At 37.4% G+C, this 13,054-nt stretch overlaps 1 protein-coding gene across 3 annotated transcripts in view; it reads right to left on the bottom strand.

Annotated features, from left to right (window-relative positions):
- The window catches only part of LOC107567657 (zinc finger protein 385D-like), a 92,953-nt gene that overhangs the window by 17,787 nt on the left and 62,112 nt on the right, over nucleotides 1-13,054 (bottom strand). For all 3 annotated transcript variants that reach the window (XM_016253369.1, XM_016253376.1, XM_016253383.1), the window contains one exon: nucleotides 3,165-3,307. In XM_016253369.1, coding sequence (XP_016108855.1) covers nucleotides 3,165-3,307 — 143 coding nt within the window. The remainder of the gene's footprint in view (nucleotides 1-3,164; nucleotides 3,308-13,054) is intronic.

The following is a 13,054-nucleotide window of genomic DNA, read 5'->3' as shown; positions in this document are numbered from 1 at the left end:
TTCCTTCCATCCCAGCGACAACCCTGAACCTGACGCCCGGGGCCGAGGGACTTTCCCTTGACACCCCTTGCCATGGGAACACACACCACATCACAATGACTCTGCAGCTGGTCGCACGTCTATTTGTTTTAGAGCCTCAAGAATGTCCTTGTTGTTCATCCGCAGTCATCCCTGGCTGGCTAGGACGCTGCCAGGTCAATGTGTGTGTGTGTGTGTGTGTGTGTGTGTGTCAGTGAGCGTATGTGTCTGATGAAGCCGCCTGTTGCTGACTCTGAGTACTGGAGAGGGTCAGGAGATGGTGGAGCATGATATTAATGCAGGAATGAAGGAGATGATGAGATGAAATGAGACAAGAGACGATGACACCATAGAGAAGTGATGAGAGAAGAGAGAAGATATGATGAGCAGAGCAGAAGACAAAATAAACAGTAAAAAGATGACAACAGATAACAAAAGACAAGAGGAAAATACATGAAATGAGCAGAGAAATGATGCAATAAAAAGATGAGAAATAAGATGAGATGAGAAGAGATGAGATTAGAAGGAGCAGTGAAAACAAAAGAAGAGATGAAACAAGAAGAAATGAGAAGAAACAAGCACAGAAGAGACAAGAAGAGAAAGATGAGCCAAGATAAAGTGTCTAGCAGTAAAATCAAAAGAAAAGAAGCAAGAAGAGATGAAAAGAGACAAAAAAGAAATGATGAGACAAGAAGCAAAGCAGTAAATTCCAGAGAAGTGAGAAAAAAAGAGAAATGAACAGATGGGATGAGATGAAGCAACACAAACTAGGAACAGAAGACAACGAGGAGACGTGGAGAGAAGACAAACTCATTAGAAGATGAGACAGGAGATGACACATCATGAGACGAAAAGTAGAGACAATAGGAAGACAATACAAGATGAGAAGCATATAATATAAACAAAAGAATAAAATAAAAGCAAAATAAATAAATAAAAGAGACAAGATGAGACAACACAAGATGTGAAGAGAAGAGAGGAGACAGAGAAAGAGAAGACAAAACCATCAGAAGATGAGACAAGACACATCATGAAATGAAAAGTATTGAATCAATAGGGAGACAATAGCTATGCTTCCATCCAAAGATACGAATTAAACTTATGAGCAAAATTGGAATACTGCATAAAACATTTGCAAATAAAGCACAGTTTCCCTCCAGTGAGTTGAAGAGAACAAAATCGTCACTTCCTGATTAACTCATGCTAAATATCACGAAGAAAAATTTAATATGCTGCAGTTGGCACTGTACAATATATAATCATTTTTGTATACAATAAATTACATGCTTCAGAGTGCGCCGACGAAACGCGGTCATGTTATCTTATTTTCGGAGTCTGCTGTTTGGGAATGCAGTTGTGGGAGTTAATTATAACAAAGCACTTTGACGAGACTTTGCTCAAGCATATTAGAATGACAAAACTAGCATTTCAGATGCTGTGCAATGAGATTTCATTCTGTCCCAATGCAAAGTAACATGTCTTTTTTGACGTGCATTAAGGAATTTATTCGGTAAAAGTGTTTCCATCATAGTTTATGCGTTTTTCGTAGTTCTTACCGGATAAGAAATGTATCCTACTTAGTTAAGCGCATACATTTTAATGCACATTTTTAGAATTTATGCGCATCTTGGCGTTTCCATCCAGCGGTTTTTTGTGATATCCCAAACTACGCATAAAAATAGGTGGATGAAAACCTAGTTAACATGAGATGAGATGAAGTGAGACAAAGCAGCTGTAAAGAGATGGCATGACACAAGGACAGAAAAGAAAAAATAAGAAAAAATCAGTTGTAAAGAGAAAAAGAGAGAAAAACTGAGCAGATGAGACTTGAAGAGCAGAGACAAGAAGAACAGAGAAGAGATAAGCATACTAAAGCAGCAGTAAAGAGAAGAGAAGAGGAGAGGAGCAGTAAGGAAAGCAAAGGAAAGCAGTGGAGGATAAGAGAGGAGAGAGGTCACTGACAGCTACTTTGCTGTTGAGACAGGTGCATTTATCACTGTAGTACACACTCACACACACACACACACACACACACACACACACACTGATCTGATCAAAAAGAGAACCAGCACCTGACTATATATTAACAGTGCATATATGCGATAAAGACGTGCCCTTGGTGTCTAAGATATATTATTTTTAGTCGACCAACATGAAATGTATCCTACTTAGTTAAGCGCATACATTTTAATGCACATTTTTAGAATTTATGCGCATCTTGGCGTTTCCATCCAGCGGTTTTTTGTGATATCCCAAACTACGCATAAAAATAGGTGGATGAAAACCTAGTTAACATGAGATGAGATGAAGTGAGACAAAGCAGCTGTAAAGAGATGGCATGACACAAGGACAGAAAAGAAAAAATAAGAAAAAATCAGTTGTAAAGAGAAAAAGAGAGAAAAACTGAGCAGATGAGACTTGAAGAGCAGAGACAAGAAGAACAGAGAAGAGATAAGCATACTAAAGCAGCAGTAAAGAGAAGAGAAGAGGAGAGGAGCAGTAAGGAAAGCAAAGGAAAGCAGTGGAGGATAAGAGAGGAGAGAGGTCACTGACAGCTACTTTGCTGTTGAGACAGGTGCATTTATCACTGTAGTACACACTCACACACACACACACACACACACACACACACACACTGATCTGATCAAAAAGAGAACCAGCACCTGACTATATATTAACAGTGCATATATGCGATAAAGACGTGCCCTTGGTGTCTAAGATATATTATTTTTAGTCGACCAACATTGTACTCACGAACATAACCCATGGAGTGTGAGTGTGTGTGTGTGTGAGAGTGTGTCCAGAATGCGGATATCAGAAGAAAGAGAACCCTGTTACACACACACTGCCTCCAAAACTGTGCTCAGAGAGTCTGAAACTAAATCTAGATCCTAATCTGAGCCGCTGCTCGAGTCTTAAATCTAAAATTACTATCTAACACAATACACCTCTGTTTAGCGGCCCTTTTTGCAAACATTCTGCACTTTTAAAAATACCCTGCAGTCTGCGGAATCGTTCCTGACATTTAGAGCTGACATTTGGGACCCAGCGCGATGCCTTTAAAATGTTCCGAGTTAACTTTAAATGATGACACATTTGGGAAGGTGAGGTGTAGGAAATAGAACCAAGAGTGCTGATGAACTCACAGTGTTGAAGTTGGGGAACAGGTTGAGGGGGGAGGAGCCACTGAGCCGGAAGGGCAGGAAGTGTTTCAGGTCCAGAGGGGTCTGCAGCGGGCGACCCCGCACCGGTAATGAGGCCAGCAGGGGGCTCCCCTGAGCAGCTGTACCTGAGAAGAGCAACAACAACAACCAAACACATATAAGAGAAAAACGCCACTGTTCAGGCCAAGGACAGGAGAGTATTTAAATCAAGCAATTAGTGCACAAACACCATGATCAATGAAGAGAAGGGAGATACTTAATAACAGTCAGACAGTTCAGTGAACCAGGATCAAATGAGTTTTAAACCATCATTATTCTGACACGCACACACACACACACACAAACATTGACTGTTCTGATTACAATTAATGTTCTATCTATTCAGAATTCATTGTTAATATTGCATGAAAAAAAAGGTTTTAAAAATTCACAAAGACAATGCGAGTAAATTAATTCATAACTCGATATAAGTATATTCACTACCGGCTTTTCTCTTTTTAAAATCAAATTATATAACTTTATAGGCCTGGAAATCACAATTTAAAAATTCCCTTCAATATATTTCCAGTTTTTTCATGATTGTGGGGACCCTGGCCTAACCCTACAAATAACACTCTCTACAAATATAGCAAATCCTGAATGGATAGTTGACAAAAACATGTCTATGAACCTTTTCTTTTCAGCGATAAGACTGTAGGTTACAATATATATAATTAATATAAATATATATACTTTACACAAAAGTGTGCATTACAGATGCATACTCTGCTCTGCAAAAAGTTTTGCACTTTTATAGTGAATATCATCCCAACACTTCAGACAAAAACTCTTTAAAGCACATAAACACATTGTAAACCAGCTGGAACATGGACATATTAGCATACAGATAGTGACTGAGCAAGATTGCTACATTATATTTTAAGAATACTATTATTATTAGCTTTGCTGGTCCTATTGCTCTTCAGATTGTTTTATAACCACGTGAGTGTTTTTAAGGATAAATAATGATAAATATATTGAGAAAAAGGCATTGATCATTTTAGTAATACATACACATAAACACACACATACAGCACTTTTAATCTGACTGATCGGGTGTGGACTGGACCACATTGGCTGTGTCTCACTCAGTGAAATGGACACCATGGGATATGGGATTTTTAATGGGGTGTGTGCGTGTCTACAGGGATATCATGTTTCTAATGGAGCAGGGATGTAGAGGTTTCTCATTTTCCAGTTGGCTGAATCTGAAATCTAGGAGCGTATAGACACTTACCCTACCACAAAGATCAATCAGTGTAGTGTACACACACACACACACACACACACACACACACATACACTCACACACTCCATGGAGGCCTGATATCAGTCATTTAATTCTAATGTCAAAAATTGTCACATTTCAGTGTGTGTATGTGTGTGTGTGTGAAAGAGAGAGAGTACTGATGCTTTCAACTCACATAAGTGCAACATTAATCATAGCCCTGACAATTTATTAGAGCGAGTAAACACACAACCAGCCCCCCCCCCCACACACACACACACACACACACACACACACACACACACACACACACACACGCACACACACGCGCGCGCACACACACACACACACAGATATGCTCAAAATGTCAGGATTAGGCCTTAGTGTACAAAATTCATATAATGCCAAACGAAGTGTCAAAAATATAATCTACTTAGCCTCATGTCTTTCCAAATCTGTGTGATTTTTCCATCTTCCGTGGGACATAAAAAGAGAAGTTTAGCAGAATGTTCATGCTGTTGTTTTTTTATACAATGAAAGTGAATAGTGACCAAGTGACTCTATATTCAAAGTCTCCTGAAACCATCCTAAAATTTTGTGTAAACAAATTCCAAAATTTAGACAATTTAAACCCACTGATAATGTCTGCTCCTCTTAATATATATATATATATATATATAAAGTACATTTTAATTAAATAAATGTTTAAATACTAAATTGCTAAAACTCAAATAAAAATAAAGGTACATGGAAATGCTTAAAATGACAAAAGCACATAACAAAATTACTAAAACTTAAACCAAAAATCAAAATAAATTCAAAACATTAAAGAAATTTGTATATACTATTACATAATACTAAAATAACACTGGTCTGATGTCACTGAAGCTAAATATCATTGTTTCTTGCATACCTCATAACTGATCACAACACAAAATCTGGATACGTGCATGATTACCGGAGAATAGAGATGATCAGAGAATAACTGCTTACATTTATATTAGAATATAGATGATATCAAGTTCTACAGACTACTAGCCATTGTACAGAAAAAAAGCCTGCCTAACATCCCTTTTTGTTTCAAGGAAGTTAAAAAGTCCAGTGGGTTTGGAACGATATGAGAGTGAGTAAATGATGACAGAATCTCCATTGTTGGGTAAACTATATCTTTAATTTCCTATTTCTTTAAAACTTACACACAAAGCACTTCAGAGATGTTTTAGTGAGGACACTTCAGTTCTAAAGCCTCATGCAACCTCATTCCATCACATTTTCATGTTCCAAAGAAATGTCTGGGTGACAGTGTGTAATCTAATTCAATGGAGCTCAAAATAAATGACCAGCACGCCCTGAAAAGGCAGACTTATTTTACAAGGGGTTATACGCACGCAATATTCAACCAGAAATACACACATCCACACAATGAACGTCACACACATGCTCTTGGCCTCAAACAGATAAAGCTTTGAATTCAGATGGTGCCACCAGTATATGCTGGTGTTTGAATGTAGTGGACCACAAAACACTGAGCAAAAAGAAAGACGAGATTTTCCCCCCCTCTCTCTTTCCTGACAACATTTGAAAGGCGTAATTATGATTTCCAGAGAGCTGTAATTAGCAGAATCCGCTGCTCTTGCTTCTCTGTCTATCTCCCTCCCTCCATCTCTCTCTCTCCCTCTCAAACATAGCCACAAAATCAGTGCAGAGTCCAGCTGGCATCTCTCACTGTGTTTCTATGTCACATCACATATTCCTTCCTCATTTGCTCTTTTGTTTCAACACTCACCTCCTCACACATCCATTTTATATATCTGAATATAAATGCTTGTGCACAGACTACCATTCAAAGGTCTGGGGTCGGTAATGTTTTTAAAATAATTATCTTATGCTCTCCAAGGCTGCAATTATTTCATCAAAATACAGTAAAAACAGTAAAAGTGTGAATCATTGTTCAAATTTAAAACGACTATTTTACTTTTTTAATATAATGTTAAAATGTAATTTATTCCTGTTATAACAAAGCTAAATTTTCAACAGCCATTACTCCGGTCTTCAGTGTCACATGATCCTTCAGAAATCATTCTGATAAGATGATTTGATGCTTAAGTAACATTTCTAATTAATATCAATGGGGATTTACAATGTGCTGCTTAATATTTTTGTGGAATTTTTTTATGTACATAGAAGTACAAAAGTAACGATATTTATACAACAACAGAACAAACAGAACAAAACAAAACAACAGAAAAACAGAACAAAAGTAGACATTTCTTCTAAAAAAAAATCTTACTGACTTCAGACTTTTGCAAGATATTGTATACAGTGGGATCCTGCACTTGAACTGCATATATGCCACATATTTGCATCATCCATCAAGAGTTGAGATGATCCAAGAGGCATCTTGAGCTTTAATAAAAGCAATAACATCTGACTGTCTGTACAGTGTCACATTATCAATGTCAAAAATTTACTTTAATTACTGTCACAGAAATATAATGCAAAATATGAAATATGCTTGTTTCTTTTCACACCAAAACACTCAAAATGTTTATTTCCAAAATTTCAAATGTGGCTTTTGGACCCCACTGCACATGTTTTTTAATATGTTTACATGAGAAAGTTTGTACAAGTGTGTGTGTGTGTGTTTTTGGAAGGCATTGCCGACATCCCTCTTTCCGTTTACATAACGCACAAGCCTACAGCATGTACCGCACACACGACCTAAGCTCAGTGTCACACACACTCACAAACAAACCCTGCAGCAGCAAACCCTGCCTGAGACGAAACCGAGGGTGACAGGCATGTGCGTGTGTGTTTGTGTGCATTCACATGTATATTGCATTTTATTTGTGCTTTCCTATTTGTATGTGTCTGTGATGCGAGAGAATGTGACAAAGAGAGAGCTGCATTCTGTGCTGTTGAGACGAGCGCATAGTGTTTAGCTGCAGTATGTGTGTCAGGTCGCACCGGAGCTCTTTAATAAACACTCAAAAATTCAGCTCGGGCCTGGTCAGTCCAGCAGAACCAGCTCAGACGGTGCAGGGTTGGACCAGAGATCTGCTGATGCCCCGCTTTTTTGAAACGCGTCGATTTTTACAAAGCTCATCGGTCTGAAAAGCCAGCTATCCAGTGCGTTGTGATTGGCCGAATACCTCAAGCGTGTGACGGAAATGTTACGCCCCTTACCATATTGTGATGATGCCCTGTCAGGCTGGAGCGATGATTCAAAAACATGAAAACCCATTATAAACGAGGCATTCGTTGCATCCAGTGGGGACATAATTACAGATTATAATGATTTATACTGTCTTTTTACGCTTTGCGTTGCATCGCGCAGCATAAACATAAAACCATGTCTGCATTTGTGATCGGAGAAATTACAAACAACAAGCCCTACTCTACACTACCCAAAACTCGCATTTGAATCATCAGTGGCAAATTCTTTAAATATCAAAAACGTACTTACAGTCTGTGAGTCAGAACAGCCGGCATTGTAGTCTACTCTACCAGGATCAGGAAACAGTCCTCCATAAAAAGTGCTGCACACATCTGAATATTTGGGTTGAACTGTTCTGGAACAGTGTTGTAAATACAACTTAACCACTGATTTCTAGTCGTGTCCTCTTTTGGAAGGCCAAACAAAGTAGTTTCGCTTTCACAACGAAACACAACATCACACACGGCGGCCTAGAGTGAGCGGCGGCGGCCTAGAGTGAGCAGAGGCCGGGGGCTAGAGTGAGGAACGGCCGGAGGGCTAGAGTGAGCAGAGGTGGCGGCCTTGAGAACGGCGCGGCCGGCGGATTCGACGATGGAGGCTTGCGGCAACCACATGTGATGACCCCGGGCTGGACTCCGCTTCGTCCACGGTGAAAGCCGATCCGGCAATCCACTGCGGAAAGTTGATGTATTTCCTCAGCAACCAGCACGGATCAGCTCCAGGCATGACGAAGCGATATTGTCCTCTTTTGGAAGGCCAAACAAACTAGTTTTGCCTTCACAACGAAGCACACAGCGCCTTCACGACATGGCGGCGGCGGCAACAATACTACAGCGAGAATAAAAGTTACGCCTTCATTCTTTGTGTGAAGATGTGGGAAGAGTTGCATAACGCCGCCCAAATAGTGACGTAGATATGTGGGGGCGTGTTAGAACGAGCCGTTTTAGGTAGGCGTGGCTGACTCTTAACTTTTATAAAGAATATCTCTTTGGATTTGAGACTATAGTCTTTGCAACTTTACAGATCTTCTTTACGCACCAAGAGCTTGTATCATTCCAAAGTGAAAGGAAAATTTGAAATCGCATCATATGACCCCTTTAATAAGTAAATAAATACATTTTAATTACAAAAATATAAAATAAATGAATACTTTTATACAGCAAGGATGAATTCAACTAATCAAAAGTGACAATAAAGGCATTTATAATGCCACAAATGACTTATATTTCGAATAAAATCTGTTCTTTTGAACAGTCTATTCATTAAAGAATCTAAGAAAAATAATGCATCATGGATTCCACAAAAAAATTAACCAGCACAACTTTTAACACTGATAATAATAAATGTTTCTGAAGCACCAAATCAATAATGAATTCTGAAGGATCATGTGACACTGAAGACTGGAGTAATGATGCTGAAAAATTCAGCTTTGCATCACAGGAATACATTTGAAAGTATATTCAAATACAAACAGATATTTAAAATTTTAATTTTTATAGCACTACCTTTTTACTGTATTTTTAAATCAAATACATTTGTGTTTGACATTTATTTCCCTGTGTTACTACTTTGTTTGTTTTTTATATTAAACAGTATTCAAATCAAGTTCTGCTGCTTTAAAAATTGTTACATAAACAAGCATTGACTTAATATATCATGTATATATTTACATTCTATCAGCCATTAACCATCCTAAAAAACTCATATCAGTCAACCACTAAGGCATATACCACCAGTAAGATAAGATGTAAGAGGGAAACATAATGAAAGAGGGAAGAATGCTGAACATACTGTAGCTGAAGAAATACAAATAGAGAAACAAAGTGGGCTTAATAGTTAATTAAGTGCGAGCGGTTGTGAATCTCGTTTGCTAGTATCAAGGGATTGACTTGGCTGCACTCACAGTGAAGGAACATGAGCCCTAATGCTACATGACAGAAAGCATCCAGGGGTTAAAGCAAAAAAAATCCTGAGCCTGAACTTTTTTCCGGGGGCGGGGCGGGGGAGCACATGCAAAGCATGCAATGACTGTGGCAACTTTAACGTTTTAAAGGATACTATGGCAAAGTTATTGCTTTCTTTATTCAAACTGATTTTTTTTTCATGAATATATGGTTGACCTGAAGAATGAAAGCTATGTCATACACTTGGAAAATTATGAGCTATATCATCGCTTATCGACAATAGGGGTGTGACAATACACTTAGCTCACGAGTTGAGACAAAATACAGATACTTGGTTCACTAGAACGTGGCAATATTTTAATACTATTTTTAATAAATTTTCAATTACAAAATATTTGTCTTTTAATTACAAAAAGTAAAACAATGCAGTTGTATTTAGAAATATTTGAACTAATCTAGACCTGTAACTACTGATTATTTTGGTAATCAAGTAATCTACTGATTATTTTGACAACTGAGTAATCTGATTTTTTTAGTAAGAAACAGACCTAAATGAAAACCAGGCCTTAGTATGACTATTTATATATAATCTAATGATGAGGCAATAATAATTGGCTCAAATAAAATATCAAAACCAAGAAATTACATGATTGTATTGAACAACACTGTTAAAATACATAATGTAATATGCCTATACATAATATGAACATAACCTTAACTTAAGTACATTATGTATTAAAACAAATACCCGCAGAGGACGCCAACGGCCTGGTGACGTTTCACTTTACAGCGTGATTAAACGATGTTTAAATCCATTTAATTTTTATATTTGGCCACATGCAGAAACTTTTATTTTGAAATCGCGATGTACAATACATGGCATATTTAGACAAAGGTTGATGTATTCTCCTGAGTTGGTAAAGGTTTATAAATGATTTACGTAACAAATCTAGTGAGACAAGGCACACTGTTTTTCCAGATGAACGTTAAGCAATTCAAATTAACGACATATGCAGAGGAAGAGTTTAGCCCCTTTCACACACACAGTACTGGTAAATTACCGGTAAGGTACCATTAAGAGATCATGTGTGAACAGGACATTTTTAGAAATCCCGGTAAATTTGTTCTGGCAATCATATCGTTTTATAGAGATGACATGATTACTCTGAGATGTTTACAAAGCTCCGTTGCTTTTTAATTAGTTATTCTATGTAAATATGCGCTAGATGGACATCTTTGACCATTGCACCTGGCAGCTTTTTGTCACGCTTCTCCATTCATCAGGGATGCGACTCTGCAGTTGGATACTATCATGCGCGTCTCGTGTTTATAAGAGCAAAACATTCTGATTGGCTACAAATGTTAGTTTGGTTGAGAGTGAAAGCTGTGCTCCTCTCATACCATTGGTAAGCGAACTCGTGGACTCGAAAGTGATATGAATCAACAAGAATTTTTTTTTTTTTTAAATGTAGGACTATTTTTTTCCGCAGCCAAACGCTGCACGCCGGAGATCCGGCACGGTGCTGAAGAACTTTAAGCCCTGAGCATCCCTGTGTGCGTCTTTCAATTCCTCAGGCCTGTCTGATGCCTCCTTCCTTAAAAAAATCCAAATAAATAAATAATCTGCAGTCAGGTGCTCTCTCATTCTGTAAGGCTGCACAAAAACATATTTAAATCAAATCCTCACTCGCTCTTTCTTCTCTGCACCAGTCTGTCGAAACCCTTCAGCAACCACAATCAGGACTCACTCCCGAATCTCTTCAATTCACTCTCCTTCTCTTTCCTTCCACCTCTCTCTGACCTGCATGTCTTTCTTTCCCTCTTTCTGTCCTTCCTTCCCTACATCACTTCTTCTCTCTTTTCCCTTCAACAGAACAATCCTAAAGGACGAGCGTGCCGGTTTTGATTAGATGTAACAGCGCATGAAGAACATAATGAGAGAGGAAATGATGGAATGATTGTAGGCTCCGCTGAAGCCGCGTGTCAGAGAGGGACAGAAACAAGCAGAATGAATTAGTTGCAGCATGAAGACCCTTCCAGAACACAGAGGTCACCCAACACTGACCTTTAAAACCAGGAGATCTGATTGGCTGATGATGCACATGTAATACATTGAGCATAATGAGCAAAGATTGTATCAATTAAGCATCAGTGAGTGAAAAAAGAGAGCTATTCTGTCCCTCTTTTTTCAGCCTTCCTCTCCTCCTTTGTTGTTATTTTTTGTCTGCCTGTTCATTTTGCAGTTCACCTGCCAGCTTACATGGAATCAAGTACGTAATTAGGGGTCTCTGGCTGTGTGTGTGTGTGTGTGTGTTGGTGAGTGCATGTCCAAACTCACATGTGAGTGAATAATAATGACTAATGAAACATCATGATGTGTTCACCGAATTGAATCTACCCAGAAATCTCAATTTAATGAAGTGCTTTTGTGTGTGTGTGTGTGTGTGTGTGTGTGTGTGTGTGTGAATGTACAAATGTGCCACTCTCAAAATAACATTTTATATGTGTGTGCACTCCAAATAGCCCCTCACAAATCACTTACGTAAAATGGAAACGTTTGGGGGCAGTAAGATTTTCTAGTTTTTGAAAGAAGTCTCTTGTCAACAAGGCTGCATTTATTTAATAATAAAAAAATAAAAACAGTAAAATCATAACATTGTGAAATATTATTACAAATCTGTAAATTACTTTTCCATTTAAATATATTTTAAAATGTAATTTATTCCTGTGATGCTAAAGCTGAATTTTACGCATTAGAAATCCTTCAGAAATCATCCTATTAATAATAATAATATGATACATTTTTCAGGATTATTTGAAGAATAGAAAGTTCAAACAGCATTTATTATTATTATTATTATTATTATTATTATTATATTGCACAATGTAAAAGTCTTTACTTTCACTTTTGATCAATTCAATACACCCTTATTAAATAAAATTAATTTCTTTAAAAAATCTTCTGAACCCACATTTTGAATAGTAATGTATATTTTAATGTTTAATTAAACCATATTTCATTTAATGTTGTTTTAAGCCCTACATTTAAAATGAACATGAAATGGCATCATTCGCAAAAGAACATCATTTATTTGAAATAGAAATCTTTTGAAACATTATAAATGTTTTTACTGTAATTTTTGATCAATTTAATGCATTCTTGCTGAATAAACAAAACAATTTATTTTAAAAAATCTACTGACCCCAAACTTTTAAACAGTAATGCACATACTGAATACAAGAAGAATATTACTGAAACCACTTGCACAAAAAAGATACAAGGATTTCTAAGAGAATGTTTGACATTGACTGATCTACATTTATGTTCAAAGTGACTTTGAATACAAATCTCTACTCGACATATCTCAAATCTGCATATGCAATATTATACACAAGAGATTCTGTCAGTTACATATTATCTATCTAGCTGATACATTTGAAAATCATGGAGAGAAAGCGAGGTGCCAAGCATGAGAAAAAGAAT

The sequence above is a fragment of the Sinocyclocheilus grahami genome, unplaced genomic scaffold, assembly GCF_001515645.1.
Source record: "Sinocyclocheilus grahami isolate Dianchi unplaced genomic scaffold, SAMN03320097.WGS_v1.1 scaffold27.1, whole genome shotgun sequence".
Lineage (NCBI taxonomy): Eukaryota > Metazoa > Chordata > Actinopteri > Cypriniformes > Cyprinidae > Sinocyclocheilus > Sinocyclocheilus grahami.
Note: the sequence above shows the minus strand (reverse complement) of the source record. Positions and strands in the feature narration are given on the sequence as shown.